This window comes from Notolepis coatsorum (assembly GCF_963971535.1).
Source record: "Notolepis coatsorum genome assembly, chromosome: 10".
In the NCBI taxonomy this organism is placed as follows: Eukaryota; Metazoa; Chordata; class Actinopteri; order Aulopiformes; family Paralepididae; genus Notolepis; species Notolepis coatsorum.
Window position 1 is genome coordinate 25,745,158 of NC_140174.1, and position 11,800 is coordinate 25,756,957.

At 46.2% G+C, this 11,800-nt stretch overlaps 1 protein-coding gene across 2 annotated transcripts in view; it reads right to left on the bottom strand.

Annotated features, from left to right (window-relative positions):
- Window positions 1–11,097, bottom strand: part of ep300a (EP300 lysine acetyltransferase a) — a 171,807-nt gene extending 160,710 nt beyond the window's left edge. For both annotated transcript variants that reach the window (XM_084323655.1, XM_084323654.1), the window contains exons 1-4: window positions 10,899–11,097; window positions 8,021–8,691; window positions 2,429–2,608; window positions 1,478–1,811 (exon numbers count right to left, since the gene is read on the bottom strand). In XM_084323655.1, the coding sequence (XP_084179781.1) occupies window positions 1,478–1,811; window positions 2,429–2,608; window positions 8,021–8,691; window positions 10,899–10,992 (1,279 nt within the window). In that variant the 5' untranslated portion in view covers window positions 10,993–11,097. The remainder of the gene's footprint in view (window positions 1–1,477; window positions 1,812–2,428; window positions 2,609–8,020; window positions 8,692–10,898) is intronic.
- Window positions 11,098–11,800: the final 703 nt, after the last annotated feature.

The window sequence follows — 11,800 nt, forward strand, 5'->3', positions numbered from 1 at the left end:
TCTCCTAGCTCTAACCGGTCACTGTCAAAATAATGTGCCTAATGTCAAACTGCCTCATTCGTTCAGTTTTTGCATGACTACGTACTTGAGAATAACTGAAAAGTTGGATTATTTTAGGCTATATATCTTATGCTGATGTATGGTATTTTTGGAGTGTTACATAAAAAATAATAATAATAATAACGTATGCCGAACCGAACCGAAAACCGTGACACCAAAACCGTGATACCAACCAAACCGTGAATTGTGTGAACCGTTCCACCCCTAATCCCTACACTATATCAATCCATTTCTCAAACTACCCAGCCTCCTCCTGTACTCACCCTGACACGACTCACTACCCAGCCTCCTCCTGTACTCACCCTGACACGACTCACTACCCAGCCTCCTCCTGTACTCACCCTGACAGGACTCACTACCCAGCCTCCTCCTGTACTCACCCTGACAGGACTCACTACCCAGCCTCCTCCTGTACTCACCCCGACAGGACTCACTACCCAGCCTCCTCCTGTACTCACCCTGACACGACTCACTACCCAGCCTCCTCCTGTACTCACCCTGACAGGACTCACTACCCAGCCTCCTCCTGTACTCACCCTGACAGGACTCACTACCCAGCCTCCTCCTGTACTCACCCTGACAGGACTCACTACCCAGCCTCCTCCTGTACTCACCCCGACAGGACTCACTACCCAGCCTCCTCCTGTACTCACCCTGACAGGACTCACTACCCAGCCTCCTCCTGTACTCACCCTGACAGGACTCACTACCCAGCCTCCTCCTGTACTCACCCTGACAGGACTCACTACCCAGCCTCCTCCTGTACTCACCCTGACACGACTCACTACCCAGCCTCCTCCTGTACTCACCCTGACAGGACTCACTACCCAGCCTCCTCCTGTACTCACCCTGACAGGACTCACTACCCAGCCTCCTCCTGTCCTGTACTCACCCTGACAGGACTCCACTACCCAGCCTCCTCCTGTACTCACCCTGACACGACTCACTACCCAGCCTCCTCCTGTACTCACCCTGACAGGACTCACTACCCAGCCTCCTCCTGTACTCACCCTGACAGGACTCACTACCCAGCCTCCTCCTGTACTCACCCTGACACGACTCACTACCCAGCCTCCTCCTGTACTCACCCTGACAGGACTCACTACCCAGCCTCCTCATGTACTCACCCTGACAGGACTCACTACCCAGCCTCCTCCTGTACTCACCCTGACAGGACTCACTACCCAGCCTCCTCATGTACTCACCCCGACAGGACTCACTACCCAGCCTCCTCCTGTCCTGTACTCACCCCGACAGGACTCACTACCCAGCCTCCTCCTGTCCTGTACTCACCCTGACAGGACTCCACTACCCAGCCTCCTCCTGTACTCACCCCGACAGGAATCCACTACCCAGCCTCCATCCTGTACTCACCCCGACAGGACTCACTACCCACCCAGCCTCCTCCTGTACTCACCCTGGCAGGACTTGCCGGCCTGGCAGTGGGTCATGTGGTTCAGGACGTTCTTCATGGTTCGACAGTGTGGCAGGTTGCACTGTCGCACCTCCCCGTTGGCCTGCTCCCGCCGCTGGCACTTGTGCGCGTGGAGCAGGAGCACCAGCTGCTGCTGGATCAGCTTGCGCTTCTCCGGGTCGGCCGTAGGGGGCGCCCCGGCTGCGGCGGCAGCAGCTGCGGACACCTGGGCGGAGGGGCCCACCAGGCCACCCTGAGCGTTGGGCACCATCCCCAGTGCCCCTCCACCGGTCGGACCGGAAGGGCCGCCCACGCCCGCTTGCGACTGCTGGGAAGCCTGGGAAAGTGAGGTAGAAGGGGGATAAAGGAAGTTCAGTTCAACAGGACTTTTTAAGACCTTTTTAATACCACTTAAGAGCTAAATACCAATTTCACGACCATACTAGGAAAAATCCCAAAACCCATAGCGACACTGAACTGGCGGCTGCACTTGTGCGCCAATTTAAATGCTTGCACGTTCCATACAAGCTCTTGCCAGACGCACCAAGCTCCCGGTAGCCCCGCAAAAACCAACGACGCAAATACAAAAACATTTCATATAGTTAATATTATTTCATCTCCCTACAGCCGGGCTGCGTCACCCATAAATGTAATACCTGTGCAAATGAAATTTAAGACTTTTTAATACCTTTTAAGGCCTTAAATTGATAATTATGAAAGACGTAAGACTTTTTAATATCCCGCAGATCCCCGTGTAATCTGCAAACCCTTTTCTTATTTTCAACATCTATAAAATAGTGCACAAGATTATTTGTAGTTTCTGAACCCAATCTACCCCCATCTGAAACAAATTTGATTTATTTTGCCCCACCACCACATTCTCCGGTGTCTACGATTCTACGGTGACCACTTTCACCAGTCACAGAGGCGGCGGTCGGGTCTTAAATGTCTTACCATCGCCGCCATGCCTTGCATGGGCTGGTTCTTCTTGTCCATGTTGAACTGGGCCAAGCTGTTGGCCATGGGGCCCTTGTTCTGGAGCTGAGGGCCCAGCCCTGCTCCTCCCAGACCCAGGTTCCCCTGCCCTCCGTACGGTCCACCGTAGGGACCTCCCGGGGTCCCCATCATACCCATCTGGGAGGGGAGAAGGGAAGAGGTACAGAGGCAGAAAGAGAGGGGGGGAGACAGGGTTGAAGGTGTGATGTGGGGCACAGAAACAGATGTACGAAAACACAGATTTGTTGTATTCGAATCACAAAAACTCAACTGACGAACCAAGTACTTGCATCATAATGTAAGTACATCATCATAACTTATAATAATGCTGTATATACTGCATAAATATATTTATTCTTACCGTGTATATATATATATATATATATATCTACGCACATCCGTCTGTGCATACCTGCGTATAATCCTTTTTACAAATCTGTAGATAATATATCTGTACATATCCCTTACCTACTCTTACTAGTTACGCTGCTGGCCAGTACGATTTACTACCAGTGTCTTCATAGCTGTATCACTGTACATATTAATACTACAACTTTGTACATACAGTGACAAGCACTATATCCAGTAGTACTAATTTATAATTCTATACCCAGTCTAATCACTTCAGTGTTTCCCCTACCATTGCCTTGGCGGGGCGGCCCGCCCCGCTAACAGGACCCCCCGCCCCCCCCCCTTAAAAAATTATAATAAAAAAATCATTCAGAGGAAATCCTGTGGGAAAACACTGTCCCTGTATTGTAAATAGTTCTGTGTGTTGTCACTACTGTATGTAAAATTGTAAATAAGTTAATTTAGGTGTTAATATTTATTGACCTAATTTATGTGCAATCGTTTCATTTCAGCTCAGTGTAGAGAAATGCACCGATACTAACAACCGCCTTACTGCGCGCTTCTATGGCGACACTGTTGACACCACGTATCTGTGACACACACGCCCCGCGACAACACTAGTAGTTGTCTGTTAGCCTGAAGCGAGGGCTGTCAAAGCGCAATTGTCATTTCATAATATACACAGAGCAGTGCGGACCTTCAATTTTAGAAGGTACAGGTATGACATCTAACTATTCAGCCCTGCGTTTGACAGCTCTGTGACAACTTCTCTCACCAGTCACGCTGTTTTTATGTGAAAAGTCCACGAGCAATGGTCTAAACGCACCTCGTCGCTGTAAAAACCTCTCTCCCTCTCTCCGCTGTCTGTGTGTAAGAAAAAGTCCGCGAGCAATGGTCTAAACGCACCTCGTCGCTGTAAAAACCTCTCCCTCTCTCCGCTGTCTGTGTGTAAGGAAAAGTCTGCAAGCTCTCTCTTAAGCTTTGCATCCCCTCTCTCCTGATCCTATTTCATTCAAAAGGAAGATATTGATGGACATTAGCTATAGTATATAGCTCAGCAGCTGTAACAATCATTTGATTATTTACGTTTCAACAGAGTCAAAATATTAATTTAAATTATAATGAATTAAAGAATTGTATAAAGAACTTTCCATGTCTGTCATGTCATCTAATAATATATTCCATTACCTTTCCTATCTGTATCGAAGTCAAAATGTTGGTATCGTGACAACACTACAACATACAAAATCAGCTGGACAACCTATTATCCTTTGTTTAGTAGGCATGGACCAATGTGTGATTTTGGTGGTGCTATTGCACAGATGTTTGTCCCTTAGTATGCACACACACAGTATAATATGCATGTAATAAAAGTTTAATAAACTCTGGTACTTTTTTCACTGCGCTCCTAAATTTCTTTGTGTGCTCCTAAATTTCTTCATTTAGGAGCACATGTGGTCCTTGGGAAAAAGGTTAGTGTAGAGCCCTGCCACCCCCCCTGAAATAAATCCTAGGGGAAACACTGCACTTGTATTGTATTGTATTACTATTGCACTGTTACATTTGCACTCTGGTTGGATGCCAAACATCTTTGTTGTACTGTACTTATGCTGTATAATGACAATAACCTTGAGTCTAATTTTAATCAAATATTCCAACATTATATCAAACAGCGTTTGGCCTTTCCCTTCAGTGGGCAACATGTTTTGAATGCTGTTCCAGTGTTAAAATCACTCTAATTATAATTCATAATGTAGTTCTGTTAAGCAAGTGGACCCCTGGGGCGTTTTCACAATATGAACAGCATCAAAGCTACAAGAAAGCCGCTCCCTTTCCAGGGACAAAAAGAATAGCATTAAAATCACGTCCGTTTTGAACCACTTGCCCTCTTCCCATTCCCACCTTTGCGCAATTAAATTTAAAATGGCCCACTCCTGAAGAGTGCCAATACAATTCAATCCTAATCAGTTAGGCGGGTTACGGTGTGTCAATTAAAACCATCGACAATGGCTCAGGGCATATTGCAAACCAATTAACGTGCCGCCAATGAGAGATTTAACGTTTTAACACCCCGAAAAAGTGATGCACAGAATTAATCAAGGGGTTCCATGCTCCACCAATCCATAGTAATGTCTGGTATGCAATGCAGCTTGCTCCGATAGCATGTGTAAATGACTTACTACAACTGCAAACCTGACGCTCAAGACACCTCCCCCTTTCCCCTATGAGGACAGGGGGCTTAAAATGGACACTTTATCAATGCAGGTCTCTGAGGTCTGTCATCCTCCTTCCTTATACCTTCCCCAACAACCTCCCTTGATGTGTGCATTATTGTTTGCCTCCCACAACATTGAACCTTTCCTACTGGATAAATCCCCTCGCAGACCTCTTCCCTCCTTTGCAATTGTGTTAAAGGAGACCGGGATGCCTCTATACTTTAGGCAACTGGCTTGTCCTTCCGCGTTCCCGTTTTGCGCTCTGATTGGCCATGCACGTTTCTGGTCATGTGACATGTGCGCCAATCGTGGGACGGCAAATTTTTGCACGGTTAAGCTTAGGCACTCTTTCGAAGTTGGTTATGGTTAGAGTTTGTCTTAGAGCGTGACGGCAAGTTCTTTCGACGGTTAAGCTTAGGCACTCTTTCGAAGTTCGTTAGAGTTTGTCTTAGAGCATGGCGATAGAACGCCAGGTAGTTTGCAGGCTGTTCGACGCAGAAATGGGCAAAGACACAGCTCGTCACGCTATTGGGCGCACATGTCACATGACCAGAAACGTGCGTGGCCAATCAGAGCGCAAAACGGGAACGCGGAAGGACAAGCCAGTTGCCTAAAGCATAGACGCGACCGGGATGGACGCGGTATAACAACACCCGTCATAAACCCCATTTATCACTATGATGCTACATCCACTACCCAAGCAGCCAAAGTGCTAATTGTAAGTAAACAAATTGGGATGCACGATATATCGGAGGCCTTATCGGTATCAACATTTAGTTTTTTCGGTCCGATGAGCAAAACTAGCCAAATATATAGTCCCTCCGCTTCCACTAACCACCATGGGACACTATTTTGGAAAATATATGTGTACGGCAGTCAATGGCGAGAGATCATTTTACAAGTCAAGAAAGTTGATTGACTTAAAAGTTAGCTAACGTTATCGATAGCTTTTGATGCTATATCGTAACGTTAGCTAGTTGACAAACTGTAATTCATGGCATAACAGGATAAAAAATAAATGTGTCTCTCGCCGTTGACCACCGCTCATATCTAGGTCCCATGGTGGTCCAGCAGAAGGGGAGAGACTTCGCCTCTCTATATCTTGAAACATATCTAGTGGTTTTTGTTTCTGTGGCGTCACAACAAATACCAAACCAATCAGCCTGATGGTGGCACTGGCACAATAATCAAAAAGGTGAAAATGTCAAACTATGTCAAGGCCATAACATGTACACGCCATGTTCAATTAACATGAGATTTTGTACATATATAGCTATCGTTGCTCTACAACTTTGCCAATAGGATCACCCATGTCCCCTATATGATATTTACCACCATTAAGTACCCCTTAATCTTCCACCCAATTTGCACAGAACCTGGGATAAGCATCTCTAGGGACAAGCATTTCTGATAGGCCAAACCATACGGCAGCGACATCCAATAGAATTTTGGAAAATGAGTTATAAACAGGAAGAAAAGTGTGACTCTGATTTCCACAAGACTTCACGCACATATTTCCTCCAGCATGGAGAAGTGTGTAAAGTTGTGTAATTCGGCCACATGGCGGCACTATTTGCAAAACCGATGGCAGATGTAGGTTTGTCAATGATGCCTCACACCAGATTTCAAACGGTGGCGCACTTTGTACACATATCCAGCTATCGTTATTCTACAACACTGGTCTTTGCCACCAGATAACTGCATGAAGATAATGAATACAGTACTCCGGTTGCAGCACACCTCTAGGCACCAAGAAGCAGTAGAAATGAAGGGTTTCCTGCAGTCGAATCGGCCGCAGCTCATCACAAATGTCATCCATGTTTTCACTAGAATCGGTTGAATGAGCGGAACTGGACAGATGTGAAGAACCAATGATTATTTCTCCGTCTAGCTGGGTTTGTTTTTTTGCCCCACTGGTTGTGTTTGACTACTTGCATGTGTTTTCATGTCTCATCACTTAAAATTTAATTACAGTATTATTTTATAATTTTTAATACCGACTACTCTTATTGATAAAGACTACTGCCCTGGCCTGTGATGAGAGAGGGCCGAGTGCATGTTCTGACAGTGACATTGCCTTCTGGCGATACACAAGACACACACTTGCAAGTTCAATCACAAAGCCTTGTTGCAGTCCGGTTTTATATAGTTCTATGGTTGCGGTAGACTACAGTAAACTGAAAGCAAACCAATCTTTAAACGAGTACAACGTACACAGGACGAGCTACACTGCTATGTTCGCCAATTATGTTAACGTTAGGCAACGTCAACTGTATTATCGTGAGATTATCCAAAGGAGTCTGTCTGCCAACAAAGATATTACATGATAGATGTGACATCAGAGAACACATGGATAAACAAAATGGATCAACAGTCTAGGTTATTGGTAAGTACTTATGATTAACGTTACTTCCCCTATTAGGCTGCAGCTAACGCTACAGTGATCCGTTGTGTCCGTCCGTCTACGTTGGTTTTTAATTCATTATCAATGAGGAGTATCCGTTTGTTGGTCAGCAATGATGCCGTGTCCATCTCTGCCAGATTTGTGTCAATTTTAACGACAGAAATGTTCAGAGGGTGACATTTTGGAACCAACAGATACGTTACCATCTGAAAAGCTGCTGTTTCTGCAATGGCACGATTACATTAGGTTCCAATTTAAAAATAAACAAACAGGACAGTAATACCCTCTGTCAAATTTGAAATGTCTATCCGTTCATTGACGAATCAATGTACAGCCTCAGCCTAAACATGCATTTTTCTATGATGCATGTGTATATTTACATGACATGGCCGTTAAAGTTTACATTTGGCCGGTAAATTATAATCTTGTCGGCCATGTTGGCTGGCCAAAATAATTGCTAGCGGAAACCCTGGTTATCGGTCATAATCTATTATCGGTCTATAAAGGATTATTTTAGGCACCAAAACAAGTGTTTCTGTTTAAATAAGGACAGCATTCCCACATTTGAAGAAGTCTTACCTTGTTCAGTGCTCCAGGTTGCTGGCCTCTCATCCCAGTCTGTCCTCCAGGTCCCTGCTGCTGTAGAGTCTCAGCCAGCAGGTTACTGTTGCCCCCCATCCCCTGGTTCCCAAAACCCATTCTGGGGGAGCCATTCATCACCTGGCCCCCCATCATCCCGGGCTGCTGCTGGCCGTTTCCTTTTTGCTGAGCCCCCATCATGGCTCTGTTCATGCTTCCCACCATCCCAGCTGCAGCATTCTGTTGCTGCATCATGCTGGCCTGTTGCTGGGGGGCCATGTGCTGCCCCTGGCCCATCACCTGCTGGGGCCCCTGGCCAGGAGACGCCTTCATGTTCCCCATGTGTTGCCCCATGGCTGTGGGCCCTGCTGAGCTACCCATAGCTCCCTGGTGCCCCTGTTGGGTGGAGGTGGGTGGTGCCCCAGAACGCAGGAGCTCCGACAGCTGCTTGTGCTTGGCCACCGCATCCTGGCCCCCGCCGCCACCCCCTGGACCCCCTCCAGGGCCCAGACCCAGCCCCATCCCTCCTCCTCCAGGGCCCAGGCCCCCGGGGCCTCCCCCCAGGCTGGTGTGCAACTGGCTGAGGTCTCCTCCGTTGACCAGGCCCAGCTCTGACGAACTGATGAGCTCATCTGGGAGGTCATGCTCCAGGTCAAACAGTGAGCCAAAATCTGAGAGGAAGAGAAGATGATGGGGGTGAGAGGAAGATGGAGATGATGAAGGAGAGGAGGAAGGGAAAGAGGAAAGGATGATCGAGGGCAACAGCCATGGCTGTTTACTTGGTATAGGCCTAGTTCTTAACAGACTGCAGCAATTGCATGCATAACAACACAACGTAGTTTGGGTTTGGGCCTGCAAGAGCAACACATCAAAGTGTAAAACAAAACATAATAAGATCCAATTTAACTTAGCCGTTTGTACACAAACAAAAGTTACACATGGGCCCCAATAACAGCGACACCGTGTGACAGCGCTGCGCTGGTCCTCCGAGGTGATTTAATGTTACAGAGACAGGTTTATGCACATAGGGTGACTGTTGCAGAGTTAACGCCACACTGACAGCACCAGGTTAATAAAGACCCACTTTGAACATGGAAGTCTGTATCCCATGGCTTTAACACACCTCTCAGACAGACAGTCGAGGAGGCGCAGAAGGGCCAAATGACCATTCAAATGGTGAAATTTTACATGGAAGATCAAATAACACGTTTTCTGAATGATGTGAATCTGCAGTCGAATTTAGTAGCAGTCGAGTCCCTCTGCCTGAATGGATCCAACAGTAATTCTATTTCTCGCTGGACACATTGGAATATTACATACAGATGTTGTACTCTACACACACTCAACTTTGTAAAATAAATGTGACCGACAAAACACTGGCTAAAATGTAAAAAATGTGACAGACAAAACACTAAAATGTCTCATCTTCAATTCAGTGCTCAATTTGTTAAATTATATAGCCGTCATCACCAGTAGCAATCTTTATATACAACATTCCATGTGAAGGTAAATGAAAGCAAGGAAGAGCAAGTCAAATGTCTATGATACGCTTTCACTGTCCAATAAACTTAGCTTATTAAAAAAATCTGTCTGAGGGGGGTCACATACGAGTACTGAACTGCAACAATATACCTTCATCCTTGATTAAAAAAATATAGTTGGTCTTACAGTGGATAAGATTATAATTTATTATGTCTTCTATTCAACATGTTAACAGGTCAGACTGGTCAAATTAACTTAAAATGTCTGCTTCACCTTGTCAATCAGTTAGGAGAGACTGACAGCTATTTTCTGTCTGTTTCCTCTCCATCCTAAAACATGCGTTTCAATTGGTTAATCAGGGGTGAATAGATGTGTAGTGACAGAATGAAGCAGCAACCAGTCCACTTCCCAAATATACTGTCTCTAACAGTCAACACAGCTAGACGTGCTCTAGGAGCTCCAGCTGTGGGCAAAACGCATAAGGGCTAAGTGATGGAATCAAGTCAACTATACAACGTTAGTTTTAACTGCTAGCCGGCCAACTTAAGGTTCTTAAAAGATCCCAGTGGTGTGATAGACATGGCGCTGTGTCCCTAACTACCTAGCTGTCCTCAACCCACTGCTACAGCTCCTGCCACACGCCATCCACAGAAAAACTAACAATGGCAATTTGAGCATAACAATCACCCAGACCCATGGGCCTAAATGTAGCTCACCCAGTAAAGCTAACACCGTTAGCTCACCTCAGGTTGAGCTAACGTTACGTTAGTGTTAGGAAACGGTCCGAGAGTTATGATGAGGCGAAATCATTTGGTTTGGGGATTTAACGTTATAGCTATTACTTCTTTAACGTAAGCTAGCTCACTTTAACAGAAAGAGTTATAGTAACTGTCAAGCGTTTTGTTTTTTAAGTGTTGTCAATATCGAAAACTTTATAAGTTCCCAATCTGTTTTTGAACAAACTAGCCTAACGTAACTAGTCGTTAGACACGGGACCATCAGTCGAAGCCTCCTGGCTGGTTAACGTTAGCGCTCGAGCCTCCTGGCTATGGTGGCTGCCGGTAATGTTAGCGCTCGAGCTAATGCCTGGTAACGTTAAGTTAGCGCTCAAGCCGCCTGGCTATGGAGGCTGCCTGTAACGTTAGCGCTCGAGCTAATGCCTGGAACCACTGGCTGCTAGCATGCGAGCTGCCTGCGGGACGAGCTTTACGCGAGCTCTTCAGGTCCGACGTACATACGCTGCTAGCACGCTAACATTAGCCACAGCTACGACAAAAACACAAGAGTAATCCCACGTTCCCTTCCCCCTTTCGAGGAAACCCGGGGCCGCTGAAAAATAACAACAAACTTCAATAAATAAACACCGTAACGAATAATATCAAAAGCACGTATTTACCATTCCCATCGCTGGCGGAGGCAGAAAGTGCCGGAGAGGAGAGTTTAGGCCTCTTGGCTGAAGGCGGGCCAGAGTCCAGAACGTTCTCGGCCATATTTTTTTTCGGAAATAAAAAAAATATATAAAGTCTCCCACAAACTGTTAGACGTTTTCACGCCGTTTGGAACCTTATTCCTTTTCCTTTCCACAATTGCGACTTTTCCCCCTCCTTTTGGGGGACTAAGAGGGGGAAAGTCCCGTGTTAAAATACTCCTCTTTCCTGGGTTCGCCTCTCGATTTCACAGCCTCGGCTGTATCAACCCCCCTCCCTCCCTTCGTCGGATTTTTTGTTCTTTATAAATTTCTGCGAGCGGAGGAGGAGGAGGAGGGGGTCGGTGAAAGTAAAGAGGGAGACACACGTAGCGGCTCCCCTCGAAACTCATACAGCCTCTTCGGATGTCAATAAACGCTCCCGACGCATGTCTTCCATGATCGCATCCGTCATTTCAGCCTCCCTGAGCGGAGTATAGGTGAACATAATGTCGGTCAGAATAGAGGCTTGTTTGCCTGTGAAGTGATGGTGTGGTTGGTGCTGCTGGTGGTATAGCGGGTGAAGATGAGGGGGTGCAACACAAAAAATACAAATACAAATCATAAACAACGAATGCAGCTGCAATTGTGGTGGATAAATATGCATATTCAATAAATATGCAAAAACTAAGTTTGTTATCAAGGAATTCATGCCACAAACAGGGACCTCATCTACCTGTAATGCCTAAATTCATTAATTCCAGGTGCATTCATCTACTTGAACCTGTGTCCAGCAGGGCTAAAGTGCTTAGGGATAGGCTATAGTCAAACCTATGAATATGTTCTTCTATAATAGGTTGTTGTAATCATCTTAAATAACTAAAAGGTCCATG